This window comes from Muntiacus reevesi, chromosome 2 (genome assembly GCF_963930625.1).
Source record: "Muntiacus reevesi chromosome 2, mMunRee1.1, whole genome shotgun sequence".
Taxonomy (NCBI): domain Eukaryota; kingdom Metazoa; phylum Chordata; class Mammalia; order Artiodactyla; family Cervidae; genus Muntiacus; species Muntiacus reevesi.
Window position 1 is genome coordinate 215,550,674 of NC_089250.1, and position 18,904 is coordinate 215,569,577.

The 18,904-nt window shown below is 55.4% G+C and overlaps 1 protein-coding gene across 4 annotated transcripts; it reads right to left on the reverse strand.

Annotated features, from left to right (window-relative positions):
• Positions 1-987: 987 nt before the first annotated feature.
• LOC136160836 (C-type lectin domain family 18 member A-like) lies at positions 988-16,356 on the reverse strand. Of its 4 annotated transcripts, XM_065924995.1 has the most exons (13): positions 16,210-16,356; positions 15,810-16,045; positions 15,169-15,260; positions 12,931-13,170; positions 8,469-8,566; positions 7,954-8,075; positions 7,667-7,806; positions 7,329-7,527; positions 6,856-6,962; positions 6,389-6,518; positions 5,982-6,078; positions 4,503-4,594; positions 988-3,892 (listed from the first exon to the last, which is right to left on the reverse strand). In XM_065924995.1, exons 2-13 carry the CDS (start codon positions 15,946-15,948, stop codon positions 3,855-3,857), a joined length of 1,494 nt encoding a protein of 497 aa, XP_065781067.1. In that variant the 5' UTR covers positions 15,949-16,045; positions 16,210-16,356; the 3' UTR covers positions 988-3,854. The 4 variants fall into 4 exon arrangements, with proteins under 4 accessions (XP_065781067.1, XP_065781066.1, XP_065781069.1 ...); XM_065924994.1 differs by lacking the exon at positions 16,210-16,356 and having other exon boundaries at positions 15,810-16,194; XM_065924996.1 differs by lacking the exon at positions 16,210-16,356 and having other exon boundaries at positions 992-3,892; positions 7,329-7,421; positions 7,699-7,806; positions 15,810-16,194.
• Positions 16,357-18,904: the final 2,548 nt, after the last annotated feature.

Below are 18,904 nucleotides of genomic sequence, written 5' to 3' on the forward strand. Positions count from 1 at the left end.
CAAGGGGCCTTTGAGACTGTTGTTCTCTTTTCTAGGCCCAAAAGACTCCTTCAGGCACAAACTAATTTTACAATCTCTGATTAATATTTTTTTTAATACATGAATTCTAAGAGGAGCTGACTAATCTGGCTTTAAGTCGCTCAGTTGTGTCCGACTCTTTGTGACCCCATGGACTGTAGCCTACCAGGCTCCTCTGTCCATGGAATTTTCTAGGCAAGAGTATTGGAGTGGGTTGCCATTTCCTTCTCCAGATTTGATTTTTTTTTTTTTTTTTGACTTTTTTTTTTGACTTGACGCTTTTGAACTGTGGTGTTGGAGAAGACTCTTGAGAGTCCCTTGAACAACAAGAAGATCCAACCAGTCCATCCTAAAGGAGATCAGTCCTGAATATTCATTGGAAGGACTGATGTTGAAGCTGAAACTCCAGTACTTTGGCCACCTGATGCGAAGAACTGACTCATTTGAAAAGACCCTGATGCTGGGAAAGATTGAAGGCAGGAGGAGAAGGGGACGACAGAGGATGAGATGGTTGGATGACATCACTGACTCAATGGACATGAGTTTGAGTAAACTCTGGGAGTTGGTGATAGACAGGGAGATCTGGCGTGCTTCAGTTCATGAGGTCACAAAGAGACGTACACGACTGAGTGACTGCATTGAAGTGAACTGGGGCTACCATGAGTGTCTGGGATGGTTCTAGTTGTTCACTCTGATAGTTACTTAAAACCTAGAATTGGGACTTCCCTGCTAGTCCAGTGGTTAAGACTCCATGCTGCCCATGCAGGGGGCCTGGGTTCAATCCCTGGTCAGGGAACTAGATCCCGCATGCTGCAACTAAGACCCGGTGCAGCCAAATAAATCATGTATATATAAAACCAAAACCCATGGATGCAATTGTGGTCCAATAATATTAGTTAATAGATAATAAGAACACAAATAAGAATAGCTGAAACTTACTGAGCATTTACTATTCTGTCAGGGACAGTTATAAGCACTTTATTTAACAATTTTATTGGGTTTATAATGAAGTTTAGATGGTTTAACGTTGATGGAGGAATTGAGAAGTGAGGGCAATGACTCAGCCCAGCTGACATCCATCAGCGTTTGCTCTCACCAGTCTCTTTCAAACACTTTGACGTATTAACTCGCTTTATCTTCTTCATTTTATGGAAAAGTATCACAAGGCAGAGAGATGTTTTAGGGTGACCAACTGTCCTGTTTGTCTGGGACAGAGAGGTTTCCCAGGTTTCTGGGATTTTGAGTGCTAAAACCAGGGCGGTTCCAGGCAGACTCGGACAGCAGGACCCCTAGGTGTTAATAAGTTGCCCAAAGTCACACAGTTCGCAACTGTCAGAGCCTGTCTTCCAACTCAGGTGACTTGAGACCCAGACACTGCCTCTGTCAAGCTCTCGCATCTGAGCCTGCATCTGAAGTGGCTGGAGGTCTGGTTGGAACTCAGATTAGCTTCGGAGCAGTTGAAAACCTGCTTTTCTAACAAGATCCCAGGTGGTGCTGATGCCGCTGATCTGTGACCCGGCACGCAGGCCCGCCACGGTCAGCTGCCTCGCCTCCAGCTCGTCCTTTGTCGCCTTGTTGAGAATACGTTGGTGGGGAAGTGCCGTAGCACCTGGCTGGCTGGTGGGAGAGGCTGCAGCTGAATGGAAACACGGCGTCTGGGGCGTTAGAGGCTCCCCAGGGCGCTGGATTGCCAGCCTCAGTCGTCACAGAGGTGGCTCCCATATCGCTGCCATGGGGTAGGCTGTGTACTTCCTATGTCTGGATGGCAGTCTACCCAGACGGGCTTTGCAACGGAGCTTGGAGCACTGTTCCTGCCCACACAGGCCCCCAGCTCGACTCTCACTCTACCAGGGATCCCGTGACCAACCACTGTCTTAAAAAAAAAAAAAATTGAAGGGAAATTTGCATAACATAAAATTAACCAAGTCAGTGGCACCAAATACATCTACAATGTTCTGTAGCCACTAGCTCTAAATTCCCAAACATTTTTATCGTTTCAAAATAAAACCCACACCCTCATTTTCCCGTTTCTCTTGGCATCCACCAGTCTGCATCTCTGGATTTGTCCTTTTCTGACTAGTTCAGATAAATGGAATCATGCAATATGTGATCTTTTGTGACTGGCTTCTTTCACTTAAAATAGTGTGTTCAAGGTTTATCTGTCTGGTAGCTTGTATTAGTACTTCATTCCTTTTTCTAAAAAAAATATTTGTTGGGCTGCACCTGTCTTAGCTGTGGCATGCAGGGTCTTTTAGTGGCAGCATGTGGGATCTAGTTCCCTGATTAGGGATCAAACCTGCGTCCCCTGCATTGGGAGAACAGAGTCTTGGCTGCTAGACCACCCTTGGTGGGAAGTCCCCTTCATTCCTTTTTTTTTTTTTTTTCTTCTTCTTCTTTCTTTTTTTTTCCCTTCATTCCTTTTAATGGTTGAATAATATTCCATTGCATGTGTACACTGCTATTTAAACACTGATGGATGTTTGGGTTGTTTCTTACTTTTGGCTATTGTGAATAATGCTGCTGTGAAATTTGTGTTTAAGAATTGTTTGAGAACTTGTTTTCATGTCTCTTCAGTGCATTCCTAGGAGTTAAATTGTGGGGTCATATGGTAGTGGTGCTTAACTTCGTGAGGAATCGCCTCATGGTTTTCCACCGTGACCACACCACTTTACTTTCCCACCAGCAACGTACGAGGGCCCCAACGAGTCCCCGCCTGCATCAACCCTCGTTACTGTCTGTTCTGTTGCTAACAGCCTCCCTAATGGATGCGAAGTGGTGTTTCATTTTGGTTTCTATTTGGATTGCCTAATGGCCACTGGTGCTGAACATCTTATCTCCGCTCGTGGGCCGTTTGTACATCTTCTTTGGAGAACTGTCTATTCAAACCCTTTGCCCATTTAAAAAACCACTGACTTTTTGATAAGCTCCTTTTTTGTCACGACTTGCCAGAGCAGTTTCTGTGTTTCTGTTGGTTGCCACCAAGAACTCCAACTGATCTGCTTCTCCCAGCTTCCCGAGCCAAGGCCATACTTGTCCTTCCAACCAGCAGACTGACTTGACACTTGCACAAGCCAGCCAGACGGCATTCTGTACCTCCTGGTCTTGCACCTGCTGGGACTCACCCTCTCACCGCCCTAGGAACAGGGAAGCCATGGGCCCATAACGGCCCAAGTTCAGGTAATCACAAGGAAAGAAGAGCCGCAGAGAAGCAGTCATAAGAATAAAGGGGGAGGCGTGAACAGAAACCCAAAGCCGACAGAGGCAGAGGTGAGAGGGGCTAGAAGTCAGGGGTGCGAGTGAGGCCCCTAAGTCTGAGCGTTATTCAGGACCGAGGGTCTGAAAACCTCCGGAGGGTGGCCTGGGTCCTCTGGGTGAGCAGGGAGCAGGGCATGTGGGAGGAGGCCGGTCTGCCCAGAACCATTCTGGGTTGTCTGAATCCCCCATTCGCAATGAGCATGTGCAAGTCTGGCTCATCCATAATTTAGTTTAATCCTTTGTAGGGTGCACCGTGGGCAGTGAGGAGCCTCCATCTGCCCCAGAGGGTCCAGCCTGGGTGGATGGGAGTAGTCTCTTCTCCCTACTGGTTCGGACTCCTGTTTCAGGGCCTGATTAAGCCCCATCTTCCCGATCAAAAGCAGGCCTGGGAGTGGGGGCACCCAGGCTCCCCTCCTCCTCCACCAGACTCTGTCGGCCTCGCTCGTACCCCGCCCGACGTCCTGCAACATCTTTGGTTGTTGGGCCACAGTCCCAGCCAGGCCCTGGTTCTACACAGGAGGGCAGGCGGGCCAGCGGGGCTGTGCACCCCGGTGCTGGCTGGGGAGGGGCACGGCTGAATCTCAGGGCCCTGGGTCCCAGCGGGAGATGTGCTCGCGAGCTGGAAAAGAAGAGGAAGAACAAGGACTGGTGACTGTCCTGGGATGGGACCCTGCCACACCAGGTCCAGAAGTGGCCTCCACGGGACCCCCAAGGAGCTCCAGATCCCCCAGCAGGGGCTGCGAGGCCAGGCAAGGCTTCATCTCCGCCCTCACAGTTCACAGCACTCGAGGGAATCAGGGCGCACCCACCAGGGCCCCATGTGACGACTTTAGTGGCTGGAGGCAAGGGACCTTGAGAAATTCCTGGCCGGGTGTAGTTCTGGTCTGTGTGGACAGGGGCTGTCTCCCACTCCGGGCTCCAGGGGTCTGCAGGCCCAGGATCAGCAGGATTGCCTCGGGCCCAGTGTGCAAACACTGCAGGGCTATTACCCAGACACCCTCTGAGACAGGGGGGCCTTGGGGCCTGGGGTGTGCAGACACTCAGGGCTGTCACCCCCACACCCCCGGGGACAGGGGGGCCTCAGGCCTGGTGTGCGGACGCACAGGTCTGTTACCCGGACACCCCTAGGGATGGGGGCCTCGGGCCTGCGGTGTGCAGACACGCAGGGCTGTCACCCCCACACCCCCAGGGCCAGGGGCTAGGGCGGGGAGCCACGGGAAGGCCCTCACCAAACTGGCAGATGTAGCGGTTGCGGGTTTTGCAGCGCTGGTCATTCCAGTTGAAGGCGGCCGACGCCTGCAGCTCCACACAGTTGCCAAACCTGGGGGCCGAGGTGGTGAATGCTCAGGTGGAGGAGGGAGGCGGGAGGCGGGGAGAGGCTCCAAGCCCCCTCCCAGGGGCCACCTGTGCCCGTCTGGGGCCTCCTGAGGCCCCACCCCACACTCACAGGGGCCTCTGGGAGTTTCAGACCCCCCTCCTGGTCTCCACACCTGCTCCTCCAGCCACTCCAGCTCCTCCCTTCTCAGGGGGCGCCTCGCCTGCTGCCACGGCCCACTCCCAGGCTGCGTCCTTCCTCCCACCAGGCCGAGGCCGTCTAGGGGTGGGCCCAGGCCCGGCATGGCTGCCCTCAGGGAGGTCAAGGAGAGGTAGGGGCGCTCGGGAATCTCGGTGGGCACACAGCCTGACAGCCTCCACCCCCGCCCTGGGCACCCCTGACCCCCTCCACCCCTGCCTTGGGCACCCCTGACCCCCTACACCCCCGCCCTGACTGCCTCCATCCCTGCCCCAGGCACCCCTGACCCCCTACACCTGCCCCAGGCACCTCTGACCTCCACCCCTGCCCTGGGCACCCTGACCCCCTCCACCCCCACCCTGGGCACCCCTGACCCCCTACACCCCCACCCTGGGCACCCCTAACCCCCTCCACCCCCCCAGGCACCCCTGACACCCTCCACCCCCACCCTGGGCAGCCCTGACCCCCTCCACCCCTGCCTTGGGCACCCCTGACCCCCTACACCCCCGCCCTGACTGCCTCCATCCCCGCCCCAGGCACCCCTGACCCCCTACACCTGCCCCAGGCACCTCTGACCTCCACCCCTGCCCTGGGCACCCTGACCCCCTCCACCCCCACCCTGGGCACCCCTGACCCCCTCCACCCCCACCCTGGGCACCCCTAACCCCCTCCACCTCCCTGGGCACCCCTGAACCCCTCCACCCCCGCCCCACACACCCCCTGACCTCTGCTCCCGCCCCGGGCACCCCCTGACCGCTTCCTCCCCTGCTCCCGGCATCCCCGGGCTTTGAAGGCCGGGTGGTGCAGGGTGGTTAGTGGACAGATGAGTGTGGGGGCTGATACTGGAGGTGGCCAGCGGAGGGCAGCATCAGCGTATTGATGTAGGCAGAGGGGGCGCTGGGGGCAGGGCAGGGTAGGTAATAGGGAGATGGAGATGCAGCTGAGGGGACGGTGGGGACGGTGGGGGGACGTAGCCTTCTGGGGTCCTCGTCTTTTACGTGAGCCCCTGGGTCGGGGATGTGCCTCGTTTAGCACCGGGCCCACATCCAGCCGCGCCTGCACCTTTGGCATGAGGACCCCAGGGAGGCCCAGGCCCTCAGGGCGCTAAGGCAGGCAGCAGGCGGGTGGGGGTCTGGTTGTGTCTGAGGGCTCAGCACGCAGGCCCCAGTAGGAAGGTGCGCAGAGGACGACTCACCCCTGGTTGTCCGGCTGCCCGAAGGCGAAGCTGGTGAAGGACTGCTGCTCCCCCGTGGTCCAGCGGAACGAGTCCTTGGCAGTCTTGTAGGTGAGCCCTGGGCCACAGCAGCCAAGGTTGGCCCCGCACCCAAGGTCCCCAGACCCCACCCGCTCCCTGGGCTGAGGGCCTGCCCGGAGCCTGCTGCCGGATGCCCGGTGGTCCCCCGGCCCTGAGACCCCTTCCCAGCACTTCCGGCTCCTCTCCGTCAGCTCTCTCCCTGGGGAGGAAATGTATCAGCCTGACTGCTGGCCAGGCTCCGGGTTACCACGGCCCAGATCCCTGGAGGAGCATGGGTGTCCCAGCCTGAGCACCCACGCACACGCACACACACACACACACATGCCCCACGTCAGCCAGGCACTCACCGATCCAGAAGTTCCTGGTCTCAAAGTCACTGTCGGTCACCTCGTTGGCGGTCTCCAGGCGGCTCAGGAAGAAGGCCAGGATGTCCTGCACTTTCTGGCTCTCAATCTGGGCGAGCACCCCGCCCTTTCCCTGTAACCCCACTCTGGGTCACGCTGGCCCCAGAGCTCAGGCCATCCCCTCCTGCCCCTCCTGCCGCCCCCCGTGGCCACAGACATCAAAGCTACGTGCCGGCCAGGCTGTCCTCAGCCACCCATGCCGCTGAAGCCTCCACCTTCCTCTCCCTGCCCACCTCTCCTCTGGCCTGGGAAGGGTTTCACCTGCTGTGTCCTAAATACACCAGGATTGCTTGCCAGCATTAGTAAGTTGAGAGGTTGAAGGAATGCATCTCTTAATCCAGGGTCCCTCGGTTAAGACCCCTGCTTGGGCCCAGGGGGTGGCCGCCGGGAAGGGAGGAACCAGCTGTTACCTGGCATTTCATCTTGGCGCCGTAGTAGGTGTCCGCCTCCGAGGACACCGTGAAGCAGTCTCCGTCGATCCTCAGATCGCAGGTGTGGAAGGGAAAGTGCACCTTGGCTGGCGGGAGGGGAGCCTGACTTTGTGCGGGACCTCAGAGCAGCCACCTCCCTGGCCTGTAGGGTGTTAAGCTCAGGGTGGCCCTTCCCTGGCCACCTACTCCAAGTTGGAGCGGGGGGCGGAGAGGGGTCAGTGGTATGCTGGCAGATGTGTAACAACCAGCTCTCTCTCTCAAAAAAGATAATCTGTGATTGTGACAGTGCTGTTTCTGGGGTGTAAAGACCCCACCCCGCACAGCCAAGTTCACTCAGGGAGTGGGCGGGGTGCACTCCATGGGCATCTGTGGGCTGGTCCGGGCGGGACCCAGCCCCTCACCGAGGGGTCCAGGGCGGGCCTGGAGGTCGGGGGCTGTGCGGTGGGACTCACTGGCGCACTGGGCTCCCCCGAAGCCGACGTCACAGACGCAGGAACACTCCTCTTCCCGGAACCGGCCGTGCACGCACTGCACGCTGCACCGCACTGCCAGGATGGGGGTGCGGGGGATGTGCACGGCTGCCAACCCCAGCAAGAACACCTGCCCGGGGCTTCTCTGTGCTCTTTGGCATCTTTGAGCTGGGGGGAGGAGCTGGGAAAGGAATCCAGCCGGGATCCTCAGCTGCCCCCTCTGCACCCTCCCAGAGCCTACGGGCCAGATCCGGCTTCACTGACAGTCGGTGCTCAGTGGATGCCTACTGAACGGGGACATGCTGTGCGTGGTCACTCACCGGATGCCCGACCCGGCTCCAGGTGCCCTCACCTTGACAGTATCTGCCCGTGTAGCCAGGGGGGCAGCGGCAGTGGCAGGTGCTGACGTTGAGCTGGCCGTGGTTCCGGCAGCTCATGCGACACGGGTTCCTGGGGACCTCTGGTCAGGCGCAAAGGAAACGCTGAGCAGGCCTCCCCCTGGCAGGCCAGGCCGGGGCCTCCCCGGGTGCCGAGGGCCAGGGCTTCTGGGACAGCCCGCCGCCCTCCTCTGCATCACCTGATCAGGCCGGCTGGTGGGGGCACTTACCACAGAGCCCCCCTGCGTGGTCCCAGGCTTTAAAGCAGCCCGAGACGCTGGCCGTGCAGAGTGAGCACCAGGCGCCCTTCTTGTAGGGGACGATGGTCTTCCCGTTGACCTCCCAGTTCCCTCTGTGAAAGCAAGCAGCGGAGGGCTGCACGAACCTGGCCTTGGCCACGGCAGGGACAGGCCCTGCCCGCCAGGCCCTGTCAGTCCCTCCCTGCCCCGCCAGGGAGTCAGGGAGCTGGGTGAGACAGGGAGATTTCCCAGGAGAGAAAAGATGACCTCCAAACGAACACTGGGCAGATTCCCTGAATGCAGGCTGGTGCTTCCAGGAAGGGGTGACAGAGCAGAAGTCATGCTCTGCATGGCCAGAATCCTGGGTGTTGCACTCTCCCACCAGGGGTGCAGACCCAGGAGTAAAGGCCTGTGGGTGGGTGTGTGGGTGTCTCACCCTGGCTGAGAGCACCCTTGCCCTGCAGCCCAGCAAGAGCCAGCAGGGCCCTGCCATGCAGGGGGCTTACCCGGGAGAGTAGGCGCAGACGAAGGCTTCCAACTCGCCCTGGGCCCCAGAGCAGAGCTGCCGCCCACAGCCCAGCTGGCTTGAGGTGGCCCACACGAGCTGCGGGAGACACGGTGGCTCAGACACCCCATCGTGGGCCCCTCTCCACCCCCAGTCTGGGACCCGCAGCCTGCAGCATGCTCCCCTGGGCAGGGCGCACGCTTTTGCCCCAAACCAGGCGGATAAACAGTTTTGTCACCTCCCTGGGGACCCCAGGAGCAGAGCAGCTGTGCTGGGCAGGGTGCTAAGGATGGGTGGGAATAGTCTAGAAAGACCTCCTGGGTGGGCAACTGAGGGTCCGCAGATACCTGAAGGGTGGGGAGACTGGATGACTGGAGGAGAGTAGCAACAGGAAGACCTGGACATCAAGGGCCTTGTGATGGTTGCAAAAATGGCCCCAACGCTTCACGTCTCCTCTCCCCACAGCCCGTTCTTTACAAAATGTGGTTTTGCATCAAGAGGCGGAGTCTCCCACACCTTGAAAATGTGTTGCTCAACACAGTGCCAGAGAAATGATAGTCTAGCCGTTTCAAACCTAGGTTTCAGGAGGCCCTGCAGTTTCCACTCATTCTCTCTCATGCTCAGCCACCATGTGAGCATGCCTGCTGAAGGCTGAAAAATCTTAGAGGGCAGAGATGACTCCATTGAGGCCACTGTGGGCAGTCAGCTCCTACCCAACCCAGCAACTGGTTGCGGTTGCAAGCGTGAGCACCGCCAAGACCAGAGGAAACTCGCAACTGGGCCCAACCCAAAGTGCCAACCTGCAAAATCACAGGATGCTAAATTTTGGGATAGTGTGTCAGGCAGCAATAGCTAAGTGATACAGCTTTTTAATACTATTCAAAACTTAGGTTTAATGTATTAGAATCAGTGACCACTTGGAAATAACACAAATGGTCAATATCCAAGAATAGCCAAGCAAACTCTGGTAGCTACTAAAAATGACCAACATGAGGCCGGGAGATGTGCCCATGTAATCATATATATGTCTCCAACAAGTAGAGACTGTGCATTCTTTTTAGGAGTGCATGGAATTTTGCAGACATTGATCCTTCACTAAACAGCAAAGTGAAAGTGAAAGTTGCTCAGTCCTGTCTGACTCTTTGTGACCCCATGGACTATACAGCCCATAGAATTCTCCAGGCCAGAATAATATACTGCAGTGGATAGCCTTTCCCTTCTCCAGGTGATCTTCCCAACCCAGGAACTGAACCTAGGTCTCCCGCATTGCAGGTGGATTCTTTAGCAGCTAAGCCATGAGGGAAGCCCAAGAATACTGGAGTGGGTAGTCTATCCCTTCTCCAGCAGATCTCCCCAACCCGGGAATCAAACCAGGGTCTACTGCATTGCAGGCAGATTCTTTACCAACTGAGCTCTCGGGGAAGCCTAATAGCTGCAAAGCAAGATTCAATAACTACCAGATAACCAACGTCTTACAGATCACATTCTATGAATTCAACGCAATAAAATCTAAAGGATGTAATTTAGAAGTAAGTAAAGGAGAAAACCTGGCTTCCCTGGTGGCTCAGTGGTAAAGAATCTTCCTGCCAATGTAGAAGACTTGGGTTTGATCACTGGGTCGGGACAATCCCCTGGAGAAGGCAAATGGCAACCCACTCCAGTATTCTTGCTTTGGAAATCCCATGGACAGAGGAACCTGGCAGGCCCCAGTCCATGGGGCTGCAAAAGAGTCAGACATGACTTAGCGACTAAACAACAAAGGAGAAAACCTAGTTAGGAAATTTAAGTATACACTTCAAAACCAAAGAGGAACTTCCCTGGTGGTCCAGGGGTTTGTCAATCAGAATAGATGCTGGGCTGAAGCAGGATCCTAGAGACCCACTACTGTGACAAATACACCCGCTCTGATTCTAGATATAGGAGAAATCCTAGGTGTCCCAGGGAAGAGGTACCTTCTGGGAACGCAGGATAACAACTGTTTACTAATACATAAGTATTTTAGTGTTTGATTAACTCTCATAACAGTTGGTACATAGATGAATTACAGTCCTGCAAGTAGGAAGGCAGGGAAGAGTTAACATTTAAAAATATATATTAATGTTGGTATTGTGATTATTTTTTAGAAAGCTGTTTTTAGTTGTGGCATGTGGGATCTAGTTTCCTGACCAGGGATTGAACCCGGGCCCCCTACATTGGTAGGGTATGGAATGAAAAAGTTATCTTTTAGACATATATGCTTATTTATGGATAAAATTATAAGTCTAAAATTTGCTTAAAAATAATATGAGAGGAACGGGAAATAGGTAAGGCTATAGATGAAACAAAATGAGCTATGACAAGAATATACAATGGAGAAAAGACAGTCTATTCAATAAGTGGTGCTGAGAAACTGGACAAAATATGTAAAAAATAATATTAGAACATTACTTTAAAATCCTTAACAAACTTAGATCGGAAAGAAATGTCTGTAAAGGCTAATTATTAAGTACATATGAAAAATCAGTAGAAAGAATCAAGAATAGCCAGGAAAGTTTTGAACAATAATAATAATATTGTGGATTTTCCTGTCAAAAAACTTTTTATGAAGCCATAATAATTAAAGCACATATGTACAGAGTAATTAAAATAAAAAGCAACAGAAAGAAGAGAGAACTCAGCAGATATGGGAGCTTGGTATATGACTGAGATGGCATTAGAGTCCGTGGGGGAGTCAATACTTAATACAGAAGTAAAAAACAAAAACCAATAAAATGCAATTCTACATCATCTGATGGCTTAATGACTTCAATATGAAAAAAGGAAAACATTTAAACTTTGGAAGAAAAGAAAGAATATCTTCCTGATGTCAGAGTTGAATAGGATTTCTTAAACATAATACAACAAATGGATGAACTGTAATGAAAAACACGAGAAGTTTGATTACATTAATATTAAAATTCTCTGAAGGTTTCTTATAAAAAGTCACATAAACAAAGAGAAAATACAAGCCATATGTTAGAAAAAAAGTATCTGCAACCAATATGACCAACAAAAGTATAAAGAATATAGAAAAGATGCTTATAAATTATTAAAGGAAAGATGAAATTAACCATCAATGAAGCAGAACAGAAAAGAGGCTCAGTCTCACAGGTAATCAGAGAAATGGACATTAAAAACAGAATGAGGTAGTGTTCCACAGCATCAAGTTGGCAAAAATTAAGGAGCTGACAGTACGGGGAAGTGAGAACTGGTTTGTGGACAGGAGTGGAGTAGGGGACACCACTTTGACAACAGGTAGCAAGGTTGTAGGTGCATGCTCCCTCTGACCCAGCCACTCCCCTTCTAAGTGTATCCTAGGGTGGGAGTCCCCAGTCTCCAAGATCTAGTACCTGATGATCTGAGGTGAAGCTGATGTAATAATAAGAGACATAAAGCACACAATAAATGTAATGCATTTGAATCATCTGGAAACCATCTCCCTCAACTCCAGTCTGTGGAAAAACTGTCTTTTACAAAACCTGTCTTTGATGCCAAAAAGGTTGGGGACTGCTATCTTAGAGGAACTCTGGACCCATGTGTGCAAGAGGACCTGAGTTGGGATTTATGTATTGTGGTGTGACTTGGAATAGTTAAAAAAAAAAGTAACCCCAGATGCCCCAAAATTGTAGTTTATTCATAGTGAATCTCAATTGCTTGCTCAAATCAATGGAAGTAAATCTTACAAATGTGATCTGAAGTGATAAACAAATGGCAAAAGGAAGTGTACATTTAGGTACATTTAGAGAGCACTTAGGTAGGATTTAGTAACACACAACCCACTTGCATAAGGAGAAAAGGCATCAAAACCCTTTCACGTGTAGCAGAGATATTCCAACATTCTTGGGGGAATTCCCTGTAGTCCAGCGGTTAGGACTGGGTGCTTTCAGTGTGGGGGACAGGGTTCCATCCCTGGTCAGGGAATTGCTTGAGATTTTGCCTGTGTTTTTCAGGGCTGGACCTTGGTACCCAAACGACACCAGTTATAGAGAAGATACTAACCATTTTGTGGAGGGGAAAGAAAAAGGAAACATGCTTGAGGAAAGGGGTGATCCAGCTCGACTCCTGGAGGTCAGGAAGTTTACCTCTGGGGAGGGACAGAGGTGAGTGGAAGAGGAGGGCTTTTGCTTAGCTTTACTTTTTTAAAGCGATGAAAAACATAGTTAACACTGTCTAAATCTAGGTAGTGGGTAAGAAAGTGCAAAGCCGCTCAGTTGTGTCCGACTCTGTGCGACCCCATCCACTCCAGTATTCTGGCCTGGAGAATTCCACGAAGTGTAGAGTGGGTAAGGAGTTCATTATTTGATTTAGTTTTGAAATATTTCACGTTTAAAGCTGAAAAAAAGACAACTAACGGGAGGAAAAGCGATCACCAGTTTTAGGACAAACGGTAGACCCTCCGAGCAGCCCAGCAGGGCAGGGGCCCAGGACTGGAAGCCCGGCCTCACCTGAGTGTAGCGGGCGCAGGTGGCGTTGGGGGCGCACTCGGCCGCTGAGAGGCTGTACTGCTGCCCCTCGGAGAACCACAGGCCCACCACGTACACGAAGGCCGCGGAGCCCGCGGGCAGCAGCTGCGCGTTCCAGCCCACGTGCCGGGCAGCCCGGGGGACGGAGGCCGGGCTCGGGGCGGGGGCACCGCAGAGGGCCGCCCGGGCCTGGGCCTGCCGGGCCAGGCTGTCGCTCCAGTCCTGGGGGCGGGGGACACACACGGCAACGTCAGTAAGGGCCCCCAGCCAGGCGCGACTGACCCGCCCCCACCGCAGCACGACCAGAGGCGGTGCTCCTACGAACAGAGCCCTCGAGCAGGGATCGCGCTTGGCGGCTCGAGCGCTCTGAGCTGCTTTCGCCCACTTCCTCGGGGCCAGAGAAAGGCAGGCAGGGCCTGCAGGGGGCGCTCCAGGCTGTGGGAAAGACACCTGCCCATCTGGTCCCCCCACCCCAGAGCCCGGCTCGCCCAGCACTGAGAGCCTCCGGTGATGGCACCCTCAGGCCCTGCCCAGGACTCCACCACACTAAGGGACCGGGTGCTCCGGGGAGTGCTAGCCCGGGTGATGGGATGGGCCTCTGCTGTAATCTCCGTAATGTGAGCTCTGCCGTGCCCAAGGCTTCCGAGCTGGTTCTGTGCTAGGTGAACCTGGCCCTGGTCATTTTCAGAAAGGCTCCCTCTTGGCTTCCCTTCTGTGATGTAAAAAATTGCAGCAGCCGTGCTGCTGGGTCTTATTCCCTAATTCTGGTTTTGGACTGTGTAGGGGCTCCAGCTGGAAACCAGACCCGAGAGGGTGTAAGAGGTCTCCAGGGCCTCCGCCCTTTGGTCTCAGAAGGCAGAGCTCTTTGGAGTGGACCCGATCTGCTCTCCCCAACCAGGCATCCCTGCCCCCATCCACCACCCCCCTCCTCTGAAACAGGGGCCTCAGCAACCAAGATGATATGTGTCACTCAATCATCATGCCCTGGTCCAACCCCACTGCCTCATTCCAGCTGTGTGACCTCCAGCCGTCTCCTAATCGCCACGAGACTCAACATACTCTTCTGTAAAATGGAATAGGAATAGTAAGGTGGGAGCTCCCTGGTGGCATAGTGGTTAGGGTTCTGGGTTTTCAGGGGGCCCCCGGTTCAGTCCCTGGTGGGAGAACTGAGATCCCACAAGCCATTTGGAAGAACCCCAAAAAAGTGGGGGGGAGGATAATAAGGTCCCAGAGGATAAGATGGTGTGAGGAGTGCATGTCTGCAGGGAGCCAAGTGCCGCACCTAGGGCCTGACCCCGGCAGATGGTGGTTGTCATTTCACTGTTGATGGGGGCTGCACGGGGCCCCGCAGGGCCTCAGTCTCCCCTGGGGTGCCCAGGGCCAGAGCTGTGCGTGAGGCTGAGCCGTGGGGCTCCACTTGCGTTTTTAATGAGCTGCTCTTTTCTTAGGCTCAGGCACAGGGGCCGTGGGACGTGCAGGGCCTGACCGGAAGCAGCCGCTCTCCGGCACTAGGGCTGCGCGTGTGGGAGACCAGAGCCAGGACCTGGGCCCCCGAGGAGGGGCTGAGCACATGCAGAGGCGGGAAGGGGAGAGGCGACGCCCCCGCCCCGCCCCCACCTCCTGGGAAACTGACCCCGAGCGCTCAAGGTCGCCGCAGCCTCGGAGGAGTTCGTGGGAAGCAGCCATGGGGAACCTGGCCGGCCCCACGCCGGTTCCCCCCTCGCTCCCTGGACCGTTACGTGGGCGGGGGCAGCCGGGGCCGTACTGGGGGGCCCCAGGTGACACCTCCGACCCCGCAGCCCCGAGGGAGTGCTGGGAAACCCGGCACCCTCTCCCTGGCCCGGGTGAAGGGGCCCCTCCTGGTCGCCTGGATAGACTGCTGGAGAAGCGGGTTGGGCCGCACACAAGCCCCCCACCCCCGCCCAGCGGGCTGCCTCTCCCGCCCGAACGAGCCTCCCGTCCCGCTGGGACGCCTTTGTGACTCTCCCGAGTTCCCGGAGGAGGGGACTCCACTCCATCCATGTCTTCTGGTCTCCGGGGCAACGGGAAGGGATGCAGGCAAAAGTCTGTCTTTTTGAGAGGAGACCAGGCACGGCCGGCCCGCCGTGGGCCAGGGGCGGCTGCCCCTCCCGCCCTGCCGGTGGAAGGCGCCTGGCGGCAGCGCGGCCTCCCAGCCCGTCACGGTCGCCCCTCCGCCCCGGGAGCCGGGAGGCTACGCACCATTCTCTGCATGTTGGCCGCAGGCGGGTGGACCTGGCTTCGCAGGCGGTTGTGCAGGGAGACGAGGAGGAAGCTCTCCTTCTTGCTCAGGGCTGGGGTGGGATACAAGGTCAGGCCACCCGGGCTCGCCCAGGGTCACCGCGGCGCGATGAGGGGGCAACTCTGCACTTACGGAGCAAAACCCGAGACGGGGCGGCGGCGGTGGGCACATGGGGGGACCGGAGCCAGGGGATGGGGAGACGGAGAGAGGCGGAGAAAGGAGGGGGACTGAGACAGTAGGTGTGGGTGAAAAGGAGGCTGAGAGCTGAGGTGGGATGACCGAGGGGATGCGGTCCCGGGCCGGGTGTGAGGAGGGGCCCAGGCTGGGCTCCCCGCAGCCCCTCTGCCTGGGGCTCATCTCAGCCAGAGTCTCCCCCGCGGCTCGCAGGGCACCTCCTCCCCACCCCGCCACCCCCCGCGCCGGGCCCACGCCCCTTCCTTCTCCTGCCCCGGCTCCATCCTCCCCCACCCCTCTCAGGCCCCTGGACTGTTCCAGGGTGGCTCTTTCAACTGCCCTGGGCTTAGGCCTGGGAACTGGCTCCCGGAAGTCCCCTGGGACCCTCAGAGCATCTCCACCTTTCCCTCACCCAAGGCCCCCTTACCTCCAGGCATTGGAACCCGCTGCTCCTGCAGCTGGACTGGTTGCACCCCTGCCCAGGTTGTGCCAAGGAGAGCCAGGAGCAAGGGCAGGAGGCCAGGCCAGTGGCCTCCAGGCCTGGGCAAGGGCTTCAGCCGCAGCATGGGCCTGGTGGTGGCTCTGGGCTCGGCCTGGCTCAGCAGTCCAGCTCACTTCCCAGACTGGACGGAGCTATTCACGATCTCGAGGAGTCGCCAGGGGCTGGCAGACAAAGGGGAGACTGGTGAGTAATGGGTGTCCGGACAGCCCCCGTCGTCAGCGCTGGCGACAGACAGCTCCCATCCCGGGGCGCCCTCCCTCCCCCTGTCGTGGGGCTGCCCGCCTGCCCGCCTGCCTGCCCGCCAACAGCCAGTCGACCAACTTACTGAGTGGTTCGCAGTGACCCTGTGGCCCCTGCTAATCATTGCAGGATTACTGGAGCTCTCGGGGAGCCCTCGGAGGCACTGCTGATTGGCCCGCAGACATTCCAGGGCTGCAGATTAACGAATAATAGCAATGCCCAGGCTGGAATAGTGTCCTCCAGGCTCATCAGCAGCTTCTCTTCCCAGCCCCTGGCCCAGGGAGGCTGGGCCCTCGAGCCCTGAGGGGGGGCAGGAACTGGGCAAGACCCCAGGGGAGTTCTTTCCTTTCTTGGGAAGCTCATCCCAACCCCCAGCCATGAATTAAACATAAGCAGGTGGTAACTGCACACCAGTCAGGTGCCACCAGTGGGTGGGGGCACTGGGGCGGTGGGTTTGTAGGGGAGTGGGCAGGGGCTGCTCCGTGGGTGCCTTAGGGCGGTCTGTCTGAGCGGTGTGGGGGCTGGGCCCCAGCCCTGGTGCCCCCCACCCACGTGACTGCAGGCCTGGAGGGGGAAAGCAGAGGGGAGCACGTGATGCTCCTGGCTGGCTGCAGTCCTCTGGGAACAAGTCAGCCTCTGGGCCCACAGGCAGGAAATGAAAGTGCTCCTAGAAAATAAAAGTGTGTCCCACCCGCCACAGCCAAAAGCCCACATTCCCCTTGGGCAGACCAAAAGTTATTCAGCCATTCCCAGGGGACAGGCTTGTGAGCCAGGTGCTTCCTCCTTCTGAAGTTTGTGTGACCCCTGAACCCTGGACCAGGCTAGGTGTCAATTCCTCAGAAGCTTTCCTGAGATACCAGTGGGCCTGGCTGGTTTTGCCGCTGGGGGTGGGGGTGGGAACATGATGGAACGTGGATACCTTTGGGGGCGTGGAGACAGGGTCAGGCACAGGGACCCCAAAGCCAGCCTGGGGTTGGGTGTCCCCCTAGATATCTCAGGGCCTGGAGCGTTTCTTCTCTCTCAGACAGATGACCAGACAACCTCAGGGTAACCCTCTCTGGATCCCAGCAATGCTTAGTAAAACAGGGATCTTTTTCTATAGAGTTTACAAAGCAGCTTCAAATATGTGAGTTCACTTGGTTGTTGCAACAGCCCCGGGCAGGGAAGACGAGGTGCTCCATCTGTAGTTGGGGAAGCTGGGATCAGTGTGTCTCAGGGCCTGGCCCCAGGTCACCCAGCGAGCACAGGGTACCCATGGCTGATGGAGAGGCTCTGTCTTCACACTCCCAGACCCTGGTGCCGACCTGCCTTAGTTCCCATCTCAACCCTGTGAATTCAGTTCCCACAGCCCTGCTCTGCTCTGGGTAACAAAAGACCCAATCCCTGCTTCTGGGCTTTGAAGATAAGCATGGCTAGTTTTCCTGTAATATAATGCAGGGCAGTAGCGCAGGTGGGAGGAAAATACATCTGGGGCCTGGAGGGGAGCACCTTTTGAGCCCCGAGTGCAGGAGCCGAAGGGGAGAAACAGAGCAGAGCAAACACCAGACCGGACGTCAGAACTAGGTTCCGACCAAGGAGCCCTGTGTGACCCTTGGATCGTCACTGCCACCCTGGGTCTCAGGGGCCAGCGGTGTGAAGCAGGGTGACAGCCTCACTGGACTCCCTGCCTGGGGCATTGCACCTTGGTGTACGGAATATTTCCTCTTAGGTCCAGACCTTTTCCAGGAGCCTGCTGAGTGGCTGGGATGGGTTTTGAGAATGGGCATGCATTCCCCTTCTTGTAAAAAGTGTTCCCCAATAAACAACTTCTATTCTTTTAAAAAATTAATTATTTATATATTTGCTTTTTTATTTCGGCTTGTCTGGGTCTTTGCTAATGTGTGCAGGCTTTAGTCTCAGCGAGCAGGGGCCACTCTCTAGTTGCAGTGCAAGGGCTTTGTTTGCAATGCCTCCTCTTGTTGCAGAGCATGGGCTCTAGGTGCCCAGGCTTCAGTAGCTGTGGTGCACAGGCTTGATTACCCCACAGCATGTGGAACCTTCCTGGACCAGTGATCCAACCCATGCACCCTGCATTAGCCTGGGGATTCTTAACCCCTGGATCACCAGGGAAGTCTGAAATCTTTCTTCTGATTTCTATCACCATAGAAATCACTATTTATTCTATTGCCATTTATTATCACCATTCTATCACCATTTATTTGTAATGTGTACCATACTTATTCAGTCATATCCAATTCTCTGCAACCCCATGGACTGTTGCCCACTAGGGTCCTCTATCCATGGGATTTCCCAGGCAAGAGTAGTGGAGTGGGTTGCCATTTCCTGCTCCAGGGGACCATCCCAACCCAGGGATCAAACCTGCATCTCTTGCATCTCCTGCATTGGCAGACAGATTCTTTACCACTAGCGCCACCTGGGAAGCCCCCCCAAAATTTCATGTAAATGGACTGAGAATATACACGCTTGAGGCCTGGACTCCTTTGCTCTGTGAAATGTCTGTGAGATTCATCTATGTTGTTACCTGTATCAGTAGATTGTTTTCACTGTTGCTTTAATTGATGACAGTGTTTCACTCTATTTTCATTCTACTATTGATCGATATTAGGTTGTTTTAAGCTTTTGTTTATTATGAATAAAGCTACTATACATATTGTATAGTTTAAAATTTTCATTTAATAAACACCTGTAAAAGAGAGAAAAGACAAAGTTGTCCAAAGCATGAAGGGAAGAGGGGACATCACCTCAACAGACCCTACAGAAATCAGAAAGGTTGTAAGAGA

What these genes read in the sequence shown, in the direction of transcription:
- LOC136160836 (XM_065924995.1), bottom strand. Translation starts at nt 15,948, where the DNA reads ATGCTGCGGCTGAAGCCCTTGCCCAGGCCTGGAGGCCACTGGCCTGGC. An exon ending in CCTGCGCCCGCTACACTCAG is followed by an intron (nt 8,567 to 12,930) that starts GTGAGGCCGGGC and finishes TGTCTCCCGCAG; the next exon opens with CTCGTGTGGGCCACCTCAAG. An exon ending in CCGCTACATCTGCCAGTTTG is followed by an intron (nt 3,893 to 4,502) that starts GTGAGGGCCTTC and finishes CTTCTTTTCCAG; the next exon opens with CTCGCGAGCACATCTCCCGC.